Source organism: Phaenicophaeus curvirostris, chromosome 12 (assembly GCF_032191515.1).
Source record: "Phaenicophaeus curvirostris isolate KB17595 chromosome 12, BPBGC_Pcur_1.0, whole genome shotgun sequence".
NCBI lineage: Eukaryota > Metazoa > Chordata > Aves > Cuculiformes > Cuculidae > Phaenicophaeus > Phaenicophaeus curvirostris.
The window spans coordinates 10207406-10221504 of record NC_091403.1 but is presented as its reverse complement, the minus strand read 5'-3'; the positions used below and the strand labels follow the sequence as shown (position 1 = coordinate 10221504).

At 41.1% G+C, this 14099-nt stretch overlaps 1 protein-coding gene across 1 annotated transcript in view; it reads right to left on the bottom strand.

The window, feature by feature from the left end:
- The window catches only part of SV2B (synaptic vesicle glycoprotein 2B), a 197314-nt gene that overhangs the window by 21641 nt on the left and 161574 nt on the right, over positions 1–14099 (bottom strand). The window contains exon 2 of the mRNA XM_069866966.1: positions 6119–6754. Within this exon, the coding sequence (XP_069723067.1) occupies positions 6119–6635 (517 nt within the window). The 5' untranslated portion in view covers positions 6636–6754. The remainder of the gene's footprint in view (positions 1–6118; positions 6755–14099) is intronic.

The following is a 14099-nucleotide window of genomic DNA, read 5'->3' as shown; positions in this document are numbered from 1 at the left end:
CACCTCTGCTAACTGGTCGGTATGGAGCCAGTAACCACAGGACGTGCAAGCTCCTACCTGCCTTCAAAACCCAGTCCATCACCAGTACTGCCCTACAGTAAAAAAAAAAAGGAGGCATTTGAAGGGTGAAGGCATTTGGACAGAAAAGTTAGGACCTTATATACCTTGCAGTTCAAAAATAAAATAAAAAAAAAACCCAAATCCAAACACTCTCAGCAACATAGAATCTGTTATACAAGGATGTGCTTTATGGACACAAAATTTTGTGAATAAGGTCTGGACTACTTGGCAGAGGCAAGGCACAGGATGCAATTGTCTGTGAGTGATTTAAAGGGAGGAATCATAGAATCATCAGGTTGGAAAAGACCCACCAGTAACCCCAGTCTCTTGTGCTCTGTGTGATTTGACTGTTTCTTGTGCTGTAGTGATGGTCAGCACATCCCAGAACAACCTGTATTTCTATTAGTGCTTTCCCTATGAACATCCTTGACCTCATAAACACTCGTTACACTTGCCTTGATTAAGTACCAGGAGAAAGTCTTCATCAACAGCTAATAGCTCTGCCAGTAAGACACGGATTGCACATATGAAATGTGGCTTTCTGTTTTTGGAGTTCTGGGGGTGGATATCGGAAGAATCTAGCTGCTGAGATTGAGGGGATTCTGCATATGAAAGCCAAAGGTGGATGCGTGAATCCATGAGCACTTTGATGGAGCACGAGCAAGGCAACACACAATGAACACTTCAGCAAGCACTGCCAGCACGGCGTGGGTGGCTGTTTACAGTCAGCCAGCTTCACAGTCCCCCCACGGGACTTGTCCATCACTACAATATTCATGGGACCATCTGGTTCCCCCTACCCAACCCCTCTGCTAAAGCAAAGTTTTCAACAGAGGAAGCCAAACAAATCCTTTGCTGTTAAACGAAAACCTGTTCATGCTGGCTCTCATAAGATGAAATTCCCGCAGTGTTTATAGATGGGGACACAGCTATCCCCATTTCAGACCTGCACGTGGCGCAGGGTATTCCCAAATCAAAAAAAGCCCCTTTTTGCCCCTAGCATGTCCCTATTGCTCAGGATGATGATGCTTCTTGAGCTGTGGAAGCATTACCTCATTGCTCTCTACAACTACCTCATCGCTCTCTACAACTACCTCATCGCTCTCTACAACTACCTGAAAGGAGGTTGTAGAGAGGAGGGTGCTGGCCTCTTCTCCCAAGTGACAAGGGACAGGACAAGAGGGAATGGCCTCAAGCTCCACCAGGGGAGGTTTAGGCTGGACATTAGGAAAAAAAATCTTCACAGAAAGGGTCATTGGGCAGTGGAACAGGCTGCCCAGGGAGGTGGTTGAGTCAGCTTCCCTGGAGGTGTTTAAGGCACGGGTGGACGAGGTGCTAAGGGGCATGGTTTAGTGTTTGATAGGAATGGTTGGACTCGATGATCCGGTGGGTCTCTTCCAACCTGGTCATTCTATGATTCTATGATTCTATGATTCGTTGTTGTTTTTCACAAGGGTTCAGCCAGTTGCCGTACTGTGAGCCCATGGCCACTCAGGTGCAAACCAGGCATCTGTGGGGCATGGCAGAGCAAGGGAGCTACGGCTGTGCTTGTGTGCACTTATCCAGAAAAATAAAGATAAGGAGAAAAGCCACTGAGCTCTGCTGTGGAGATTAGGATTTACTGTCATATCAGGTGAATTCAGGTCAATGAGAAGCTGAGGCCAGATTTGATCTCAGCTGATAATAAAACATCCTCTTCACACAACTAAGAGCAGGGATATTGTCGCACATCCTATTTAACCTGACTCACACAGCCAAGCTTGAATTACTACATAACTGCATAATTACTAATAGGATCTTTTTTCCATTTTCTTTCATCTAACATTATGAGGCTAAAAGTCTGCCATATGATATCCTTCTTAAGATACTATTATTGAATCGTAAAAAGAAAAAGGGACCTGTGTGCCTGAAAGACGGATTTTATTCTCAGCACTGATGGGGCTGTTTTGCAGCTATGGGCAAAGCCCTTAAAAATTTTCTTGTCTCAGTTTACTGAACAGTGAAATGATGATAGTATAACTGCAGTGCTGGGGATCTGGGAAGTCTAATGGTTTAACTGTGCTTCCTTTTTTATACGCAGGATGTGGAAGAGTTTTTCTTCGACAACATCTTTTATACTTGCTATGTATTTACTGCTCTATGCTTGCAAATATAATATTTAGTCCTCTGTGAGGTAATTAGAAGCACTTGAAGGTATAAATGTATATGATATTTCTCCAAACAATGATACCTCATGCCTTTCAGCAAATAAGAAGATACAAATTCTATGACTTTTCATGTGATCATCCTTAACAAATAAAAAAAAAATCTGACAGGAGATATTATAATTTACCAAACTTATTCTTAAAAACTAGTGTTAAATATTGATGAAATCAAATTGGTAAAGTATATTTACTTAGTTTTTTTAATACCCGTGCAATCATCTTCCAAATAGCACTTCATGTAACAGAAAAACTACAAATATGTGTTTTGTCCCACTAGGGATATTTAGGGCTAAAATAGCTGTTAATTTGCATGTGATGGTGAGATGTTTATTTTCAGAAAAAAAGTAAATGTTTTAAAAGATGTGTCATATTCATTTCACACATTTCATGAAACACTGTGGGCATCTGTTTATTTGCAATTTTTGCATAACTTGGCCATAATTTGCTTGATAGTTTTCCATGCTTGCTTTCCAAGGGAGGGAAAATACGCAACATACGGAGTATTTAATGCAAAACGCCCTTTTAGCAGAAGCTGAACTGCACTAGATTGGCCTTTAGAGGAAATCTACTTTAGCTGTCTTAGTTCTCCCTTCCTATTTCTGCAAGAGTTTGATTCCTTACCTGATTTATTTCCCACTTTTTTTTTCCCCTACTAGCCTCTCTTGTTATGGCTGAAGCCCTCTCATGCGTTTCAATATTAGCAGCTGGAAGGAACCTTAACTCTACCTGGGATAACCTGGTTATGTTTTCTTAGCAAAAATGTTTTGAGAGTAGTGGTCACTTGGGAATAAATATGAACTTGTCTGTAGACGTGTATTGGTACATGAGGATAAGATAAGGGGCAGTAACTCACGTGGATGATGACCCTGCATCCATAAAACCTTCTTATAATTCGAGGAAAAGCTGTGCCTGAGAAGCTGACAAGATCCTCTCTGCACGTTAGGCAGAAATCAAGGTGCAGAGCTCTTTAATTGCTACCTATTATTTTGCCACGTCAACCTATAAATATTGTAAAACTCTGAGTATAAGCAAGATCAATTTGCAATAGGACAACCCATAGACTGTCAAGGGACTGGAAACCCTGAAGGAAATGAGCATGTGTTGGAGGCTGTCAGCTTAGCTAGGAGACAACTTTTTCTGATTCCCAGTGGATGGGTGCTGAAGCTAATCCAGGAAATGTTTTGGGGAAGATTATGTTCTTGTTTCCATCAATAGCACTTCTCCAACCTACCCCTTCAAAAGCTGATTTCTGTCTATTTGTATCATGCCATCTCCCCACAGCTGCTCAGAAAAGGGATGAAGCCCTCCTGCAAGGGCAGTACTTGGGAAACCAGGCTGTGCTGTGGGCAGATCTTACCCAAACCTTGTATCCCTGCACTGCCCTCCTGCTTGTCAAACCTCCAACAACAGAAAACTCCCTGCTGCTGCCCTTGATTAGATGGAAAACTCCCATCCTCCCCTCCAGACAAAGAGATCCTCACTCCTCCTCTCTTAAGCCCTCCAAAAGCCCTGTACCCAATCCAGACTCCTCACACCCTCACTTCTTGATGCCCTTAGGTATTCATCACTCATATCAATGTACCACTACAGTCTAAGGCTTTCAAAGAAACATGTAACTTGTTTTGGCAAAGGATTATCTCACAGACCTCACACCCAAGAGGAAACCTGTAGCAGAGAAATATCCAGCAGACAAGGAAATGTGTTTATAAAGCAAGACAGATTAAATCAGGAAACCTGCCTCATGTACAATGTCAATCAGTAGCAACCAAGTGCTACCATGAATATCCACTTTCCTCTAAAGCAATCAACTTTTTTTTCCCCTTTAAGCCATCAAATAGTGTGATTACAACCTTTGAGAGCAGCTCCTCCAAACAAACCAGCTAAGGATAGAGGAAATTGTGCTGCAAAACCAAGTTCTCAAAACTTATGTTTGAAAGTGGAGAGGAAAGGCAGCAACAAGAGAGCTTTTCCCCTAATCAGCAATTCCAGATTAGTTTGGTTAATGTGTAGGAGGCTGGAGCTGGGATTGGATACAGACCCAAATGTCTCCTAGCTCGTTCAGAGCTTCTCAGAACATCCTGAACTTTCAGCCTTGCAAATACTGAGCTGGAAAAAGCAGAATGAGCTCTCTGGAGAGATTTCTTGTTCATTTTTACCTGTGGGTGGGACAGAAATACTTCAAAGACAGATTTTCTTGTGACATTTGAAGTTTCCTGACTCGAGTGCCTGACAGAGCTCGAGCTCTATGGAGAAAGGTATTTATGGGGTCAGAGTTTTAGAAGAACGCAGCTTTCATATAGTTACTAAAATAAATGTCCTGCTTTTCAGAAAAGGTCTCACCCAGCCTGGTGTCCCATAGGGAGCTGGTGAATTCAGAAGTCCCTTTGAAATTAGGATCCATTTGTGAGTGATTTGCTTTTACATATCTGAGCTGAGATATTTCAAACTAGACATTTTAAGTTGTTTGTGAAGCAAAAGGAGTCAGCAAACTCTTTAAGGCACAAAACTGAGCACAAACCTAGCTAACTATAGAAATAAACATCCTGGTCCTCAAGTTCAAAGAAAAAAAGAAGAAAAAAAAAAGTGTCTAGGACCTCAGTACACCAAGATGAGGGGTCTGCAGAAGGATAATTATCTATCTATGTTACATGAAAATAATGCAGATAGAATGGAGGCAAGGGCTGGAGTCCAATCCAAAATCTACATTTACCTTGCATCATTCAGGGCTTTTTTGTCAGACTGTATGAACTACAGGCCCTGATGATTACCCTACAACCCAATACATGTCCAACTAGACACACTATCCCACTCCTAAAGCTATTCCAAGAGCTAATTTATTTTCCTCCAGATGTGCAGTAGTATTGCATGGCTGGCTTTCACTACAGGCCATGCTGGATGTTTTCCTGATTCCTGGAGACGTGGGAGACTTTGCCAACTTTGGCTTATAACGCGCAGTGAAAAAAATTGTTCATCCAAAGCCTTCTACACAGTCTCACTCACTACAATTAAACCTTTGTATTTTGTCAGTGGTGTCAATGGTGATGCAAAAGGGATGTTGCCAGTAGCCTCAGCCTTTAATTCCCATGCAGCACATCAATTGCATTCCATAGACCTAAGAAGAAACCTCCATTGGCTACTTCTGACCCAATATGCACTAGCAAACTGCTCTGACCAAATAGTTCATGTGCAGAAGGAACCAGCTGCACAGCTGATCAGTCAGTTGGGACTTATGGCTGAAGAAAATTGGAACCTAGGCAAAACAGAAAACTTTGGGGAGCAGGGCAGCATCAGGAGCCACAACGTAACAAACGGACCCCCATCTTTTATAGCTGTCTTATTTAGATGATACTGCTCTATGGACTTCTCATTACACTTTAGTTTCTAAAAGCACTGAAATATGAGTCACTAGACCCTCAGGTAGGAAAATCCATGTTTAACATTTCACTTATTTGTCCTTGAACACCCTTAGGACCAGCTGACTATGAGCTGTTTCGTTCAGATGTTCAGATCCAGCCTGCAGTGACCAGTACTGGGGCTACAGCACATTCATAAGGTGGGATCAGGTATGGTGCAATTCTGTCACTTTTGAGTAGCTGCCTTCTCAGCAGCATGAAAAACCTTCTTAAATCAGATGCACCCAGCTGTGACTATTCATGACAAACAAAGCAAGAGAAAACTCATCAGAAGATCCTGAAATCAGCTGGTCACTAGAAAAAGGTGTACTAGCTACTGTCTACTGCATTAGAAGAGCTAGTACCTACAACCGGCTAACATCATAATGACACAGAAGAAATTCTTTGGTTTTCTTTTTAATACAGATCCCAAACTTAATTTAGTTCTCAAGTAGCACTTACCTAGCATGCCTTTGTTTGAACTGGTTAAGCACATATCCTTCTCAGCACTGGGAAGAACAAATCCAACCACAAATACCTCCACCCCATCTGCCATCAGTGCCAACCCTAAAACAAAGAAGAGGGTCCACTGGAAGCGTCCGTGGCCACACTCCTCAATGATGTTCTCATACTGGTGGGCAAGTTGCTCCTCATCCTCCATTCTCTCTGCCATAAGGTCAGCACGGTCTCTATACTCATCAGCAACAGCAGGAGCTCGTTTCTTCTGCTTTTCTTTAATGTCATCTGGGTGTGGGATCCCTTGGTACTCCCCCTCATAGACCTCATCATCTTCATCATGGCCTTCTGTAACATCACTCTGGGCATCCTCTTCATGAGCGGGCTCATCCCCACCACGATAGTAGCCATCATTGGGTGCATATCCTTCATAGTTACCATCCTGGTACCTGTAGTCATCTGAGACTTGGTTTGTCTCCCTGCCCCCTTGATAGAGGTTTGTATTTCTATATCCATCATCCATTCTGAATGGAGATTTCTAGATGCTGTAGATCACCGTGTGTAGATACTCTAATTTATGTACTGATCTGTGCAATTTCCAATATTGGTTACTCAAACATATCTTCACTCTGTTCTTTGGTACTGATGGGATACACAGCTTCCCAGGCTCAGAAGGAGAATTACTGTGTAACTTATTTCTCTGACAGAGTCTTACACTGCTTTTGATAATGCTTCACTTTTCAGCTGTCATTTGTAACTTGCTGTGCTTTGGGTGGGAAGAGCTGCTGACTGGTGAACAGCAAGAGAACAGCAAATTGCACAGCCAGGGAGCTAGGAGGATTTGACAGGTTTTTCCTGAATCATTGTGGTGGTGAAGGTCATGTCCTGAGAAAGAAGAAAGAATAGCATGAGACAGCAGTAAGCTTGAAAGAACACAATCATTAACACCCAGCGTTTTTAGTACTTGCTTTTCCATTGCAAATAAATGGCAACAGAATTGTTAGGAATGTTTCTGCATTGTCAAAACCCAAAGCCTCATAACAAAAAAGAGAATCAAAAATTACCAAGTTAAGTGGGAATCTGAAGTAGAATGCAAAGTAATGTGCGATCCCAATTTCTGTCATTCCCAGAAGCCTTGACTCCCACATGTGGTGCTGGTTTCTGCAGAGAGCAGATCAGTACCAGCTGGGTTGCTGGAATAGAGCTCTTAGGCTGCAAAATATGTTTCTATCCATCTCCCAAGAACACGCTCATTCCTAGTACCTACAACTGGCTAACAACATAATGACACAAAATACGAGTTTGGTTTTCTTTTTAATACAGATCCCAAACTTAATTTTATTTAATGGTTTCTTTTTTTCCCTAGTGTCTCCCCATCTGTATGACAGATGTACAACTACCATGCAGTATCTGCCAAGATAAAGTCACTGAAAGTCACATCAAGCTCTGTTCTTCCCATATCTAAACATCAACAGAGGATGCTTTTCAGAGAAAGCAAAAACCAAAGCTAGTATGGAATCACTGTTCTCTGCAGGGAAGACCAAGCGAAGCCAAGTCACATTTGAACACATTTTCATTTTGGACACCTGATTTCCATTATTTTTCAAACAGTTTTCAGCCAGCTGGCTCTCTCCAGTGTTCTCCTGCATTTGTTGCCACAAACAGCTGTAGACAAGGAGTCTGAAAGTAGACTCGTGTGGGAAACTGAGTAGAGTCACGCTAGAGCAGCCAGCACAGCATAGTCATACACAAAATGTGGACTTCACTTTAAGCTTTGAACTACTTGGCTAAATAAAGTGTAAATGAGCTATGAAATGACATGGGCAGGCATATGTCTATATATATGTGGGTTTTGGTACCTACACAGTCAGTTGACCTATAGAAGCATATTCAAATGCACACACTGTAAATAACAGTGTTAGTGCTACCTCTGCACTTTGAGATCTTATTTGGCAGACACTATGGGTTTAAACAACATGCAACTAAAATTACTTCAGAGGAGAAATTCAGCAGAAGTGCTCTCACAAAATGCTCAGAAGGCATCACTCCTTCTGCAAATGCTGTGATTTTTTGGCAGCCCAAGACGTTTGTTAGGCTTAGGGAAAGAACAGAGGCTTGACTTGCGTGGAGTCATAGCCATGCCTTGCCTGAGCCGTTCATGGGAACCGCTCCAAGAAACTTTATAGAAGCTTCCCCTACATTTCTGTTTATCTACCAATGTATTTATGTGATGTAATTATGATATGGCCTCTGTAGCTCCTGCAAGAACATTTTTCTTTTCTCTGACTTCTCTGCCATTTGTCACTGCATTCAACGTGTTTCCTCTTCCTTTATGCTAAATCACATGCTAAATTTTGCATAAAGTCAAAAATACAGCAGGGCATTCTTCCAGGGCTGAAAAAAAGCAATCGAAGCATTTGCAACTGCAGTAAAGGTGCTATTGTGCAGGAGAGTTAAACCATTTGGCAGCCATCAGAAACACTTAAGTGAGCTTTACAGCTCTTGTTTCAATGCTGGAGTGTCACCACTTATGTTTCGAAAATCCAAGAGCATTTTTGAGTATCAGAATCTCCCCATCGTGAAGTAACTCTCTTGATTACACAAAGATTTGTGTCATGACTGAACATCATGTTCTCCAAGGCAGCAAAAATGTAGTTCCAAGAGACATATTTTCTTTTGAAAAGTAGGGGAAAAGTTCTTATTTTACAAAAAGAAAACAGAACAATATGTGCTAAGGAACACCAGACCTTCCTTTGGAACTCTTGTAACGTCTTTTGTTGGCAGGTTGTGTTTCAATGCAACCTCAGATGTGGGAGCTGGAGCAGGAAGCACAGTGACCTCACTGTACTTGTCCCTTTTTGTATGCTGAAAAAAATTGACTGGAAACTCATCTTAGGAAATGAGGTACTAATAACACTAACGATCAATAACAGAACTGGTCAGATTCCAGATCTCCACAGTCCTTAGCCCTAGCTTACACCTAGTTTTTTCAAAAGGTAAAAGTATGTTCTCGAAGGCCAAGCAATCAAAAAACCTTTTGCTATTAAAAAGTTGCCAAGGCTGTAAGTTGGGCTCTGCCTCCTATAATAAGAGGACCAAAGGGAATCACAAATTTAGAAAAGATCTACTGAAGCATTCATGCTCTTTCACTGATACACAATCATTGTTATTTACTGTATGAGGTTGCTTACATCTTGCACAGCATAGGAAATAATGACATGACCTGACAAGTGTCGTAGACCAGTGAGAGCCTCCTGTGTCAGGAAAAATGTGCAAATAAGAAAAAGATCATGGCAAATAATTATCAATGGATTCCCATGCAGCTTGTCGGATGGATATTTTCTTCACCCTAGGGGAAGGGGCAGTGCTCAGAGGTAGGCTGTAACTCTGGACTCTTGAGTGATTTACTTTGATAATTCACCATATTTTTTCCTTTCTTTGCCACATGTGCATGGGCTGATTCACTCTAGACCTGAGACTTTAACAACCTTTCACTAAAGGTGAGCTGTACTTACTCACATTAGCAGCCCCATTTAGCATTTAAATGCAAAATCATGACTTCTCATAAAGATTACAGGATTAGATCTCTGTAATTACTCTTCACAGGGATGCATGAGAGCTTGAGACAAACATACACATCAGGTGGAGCCTATTACAACCTTGGGCGCTCTTAAACTGACAGCTACCCTTCTGTGACACGGAGGAGACCTTTAAACACTGGGCAAAAGTAATGCTCCATCAGATAGAGTCTGCAGGGCAGGGAGGGGAAGAGGCAGAAAAATGTCATTCTGGGTCTCCCCAGAGCAGGCCATTAAACAGAGCTTTGGACACAAAACCCTAAAGTTCCTGGGAATACAGTTCCTTTCCTCATTTGTAATTCTCCATAGCACAGTACTTCATTCTCAGTACATTACTTTGCCTTTTCTTCCTCTCTATGTAAGTTTTGCACAATAACTTTTCCTCTATATTCTGCTTGATATTTACTGTAAACTTATTTACACAACAGTCTGTTATCCTGACACTGGCAAACATGCTTCACTTAGTCCTGTATCTTGCAAACTCTAATTTATTTAAAGCAACTCTTTAATACACAGTATTGACCTTACAGTTTTCCTGCACTCCTTAGCCCTTTAGCCAGCTCAGAAGTTGTGTATTTAGCCAGGAATTCAGTCATCTAAGCTCTTCAACCTAAAACAGTAACCTCAAGTCTCGGATATACTCATAATGGAAAGAGTATCTCCTCTAGGAAAAGGGACCTTTAAGAAAAGCAGCTCAACACCTGTGTTTTCCCCGGTGAAAAAGCATATAAGGCAGTGCCTGGCACCCTGAGGTAGGGATCTGTGGGCCGAAGGGCAGCAGTGATGAGAGTGTCTGCAGGTAAGGATGAGTTTCTTCTACCTGTCACCAAATGGAGGAAGTCCAGGCCTGGTTAGAGCTAAGCTCTATTAGAGAACAGACCTTATAGCAAACCAGTGGGCCAGGCAGGTATGGAGAAGTGATTCCTTATGGAATACATTGAACTTTGGGGGATGAGGGTGTTTCTGAAAAAGGAAACAATGTTGTTGCTCTGCAGAAGCCCCAGCTGGGTGCACATATGTGTGCTGTGGAGAGAGAGCCAAGGCCAGGAGCTGACATCCAGATCTTCTCTTTGCCTTTGTATACTTGGCAAGGGAAACCTCTCAAAGTCAACAGCTGAAGGGAGAGGTTGTATGAATGCTAAAGATAAGGAGCAGTACGGGGACACTATAAAAAAAATGCTTCCACGGGATCTTCAGCACTCACCAGAATAATCCCTGTAAAACAGATGGCAGAGCAGTTTAATATTCTGCCTCAAGGACAACTTCTCCAGCAAAATATCCTCACCCCTAGAGCTGCTTTGTGCTGGCAGCAAAGGGAAGATACCCAGATCCTACAGTGACCATAAGGACACGCTGCAGTCACAAAGCTGACAGTAAAAATATCCTGAGAAGAAATTCTCCTCATTGAAAGGAGAAAGTAAATGGTACAGATAAATTTTTGTTAAGTTCCAATCTCAGTCTTAGTGATGATGCATTTAATGAATCCATTTGTACACATGAAGGACCAGTTTTTTGAGATGCTTAACAACTCGAGACTCCTAGGAGAGCAGTATCCTGAATTTCAGGCAGCTAATAATTACACAAGTGTTATTAGACTGACTGAGTACTGTAGTAAGGTCTGATCATGGTGTCGCAGTGCCTGAGACGCACCTCTGTGCTATAGGCTGAGCATCAGTGAGTTCAGCCTTTGGCTTTATGGCATTGTTGTGTTCCTCCCGACTCCACATGGGAATGGTGCAGCCTTCTGAATTACAGATCAGTTGCTCAAACCCCTTGCAGCTGTATCTGTATGAGTAGATAGCAACTTGTGCCTCCAAAAGCCTTAATAAACCAGAAATTGTTAAAAATAATAATAATAAAAAATTTAGTCTGCAACTCCATAATTCATAAAAATAGTACTTTCAGATCAGGTTCATTAAAATGTTTCATCATATCTAGTGCAGAAGGTTGCCCTTTTCATCAGCACCAAAAGCTAAAGAGCATGGAGAATTGTTTCAAACTGCAAAACAAACATTTCATTTAAGAAATGCCAGTGTGTCAGCTGCTTGATCTAGTTTTTATTAGAAACATTTGTTGAAATTGAATCTTTTTTTCTCTGGAAAAATTCAGGTTTTGAAAATCTGGCATTTTCTGGTCAACAAAAATGTCATCAAAAACTCTCCAATTTATTTTTCCGTATATAATATTCTCTCAAGTGCATCTTTAAGAAGGCAATATAGAGAATATAATAAGAAAAAGTAGTCTTGCTAGTTATATGCATATGACTAAAAGTATTTGACCTCTATGCTGTGAGGCAGAAAAGGGCTTTTCTTCCACAGGCTTTGATTATTCTTTTCTTTTTACTAACATTAACATTGCTGCTGCAGCCACACAATTTAACATTCAGTGAAGAGCTGAAGAGTATCATCACTTTCCTGGACAGATGGCAAGGCTGGGTTCTTGGCAAGGACCCTGCAGAGGGACAAGTGGTGAGGTCTGGAGAGAATATATATGTGAGCAAAGTTAGAAAAAGGAAATAAGGGGGCTTCCAATGCAAGAGAGGCTGAAATCAATTGAAATCTGAAGTCAAGGAAGAGGGATGGTTATTACTGGTCTAAATTTTACTTGGAATAGTGGGGAAATGGCAAATGAAGGCTGGAAGCCCTGATGTATTATTGATCCACAAAGTGGAAAAAATGTCACCTACTGCTTAGAAATAATAGTAGCACTCACCTCTGTACCCAAGGGTTATAAACCCATCTCAAACCACATCTGCTGGGGCTCAGCTCTTTCCAATACTAATTCTTGCTTGACTTTTTGCAACTGTTTCACTGCCAAAATAATAAACATGGGGAGATAAGTCTTGGAGCACAGGATTCCAAAACACTTTTGGAAGAAGTTGGCTGTAGGGAACACCATTCAGTCAAAAATAAAAAAAATATTGTTATTTAAGGGAAAGATAGTATCAAAGCAGATCACATCTCTTGCAGGTTTTCAGCAGTCACTTCCCTTATTTTACTTTGACTTTCCATCAAATAACCTAATCAGATGGTGGTGATGAGAAGGATGTTCTCAGATCTGGACACTGGCCAGTGAATCGGTGTGACTTACTGAACTGAAGACCTAGTCTCTTTTTTTGGAAATACAGGTCAGCCCTTGGAATGCAAGTTTATGTATGATTGTAGACAGGTAAGAGAGTATTATATCTACCTCTAAGTAAAAAATTTCTTCTGAGGCCTTCCATTCCCTCTTTAGTCTCATAAGACTGGAAATAAGATTTGTACTTGCACTTTATATCCAAAAGAAACCATGGTCATCAGGCATTCTTGAGGGAGGACTATATCACAGTCCCAGACTGGAAATCCCTTGCATCTGGACAAATATCAGCTTCAGATGTAATTTTAGACCTCATTTTCTGCTTTTGTTCAGAAAAATCAAGGCAGGCATGTGAGTTTTCTAATTTTCTTAATCAGGAACATGGTAGCTAGAAGTAGGAAGGAGCTACTCTGTTACCACAGACACCATGTTTGTGTGTGTACAGGTCAACACATGGTTATATCTGTGTTAATACATGAAGTTATGTGTTTATGGCTATAACAATTAACTGTGGCTGCAAATACTTACATGAGACTAACTGTGTCTGGACAACAAGAGATTTAAAAATTAAGATTGCTTTGAACTTGGGATAAAGAGGTATCTTTTATTGCAGCTTCAGAGAAGAGCACTGCTTTAAGTGAAAACTAAGGATAAAAGCAAGTTTCTCCTGAGACCTTTTTTATTATTAAGAAACTATTTGATAGATATGTAACATAGGTTCAAAAACTCTCCATGGAGCTTATTAAGCAAGCTATCTGTGCCACGAAGTCTGTATTAGTAGCTGTGAGTGAAAAGAAGAGCAAGATATTTGAAAGTCACTGACTTGAAATTGTCTGGTTCAAAGAACTGGCTTTCAGCAGTACAGATGGCACCTAATGATTGCTTCCCTGCAGCATAGGTAGGACACATAGGGTAAAAGTCCTCTATTTGGCTTAAAAATCATTGATTTGCTCTAAGACAGTGCTAGGATCTCTGGGACAGGACTCATTTATGCATTTTCCCCACCCTGTATACTGGAAGAATATTGCTGCTTCTGTAGCCCTGGTATATTGAGGAATTCAGGGAAAGCAGAGCTGAATCAATTTGTGTTACTAGCAGATCAGATCAATTATTTAACAGAGAAAGCATTTTAGTTAAAACTTCTGTGCTACAGAGACTTTGAACTTAAGTCTTACAGTTTATGGATAATCTCTATTGATCTGTGGCGGGTTTAAAGTATTTCTGTGTAGGTGCATACTGTACGTTTTGTTCCACCACGACAAAATACTTACTGTGTGATTTGGTCCTAGTGCACTACACTGCTACAGCAGCACATTTTGCTGTGAAGACAAGCT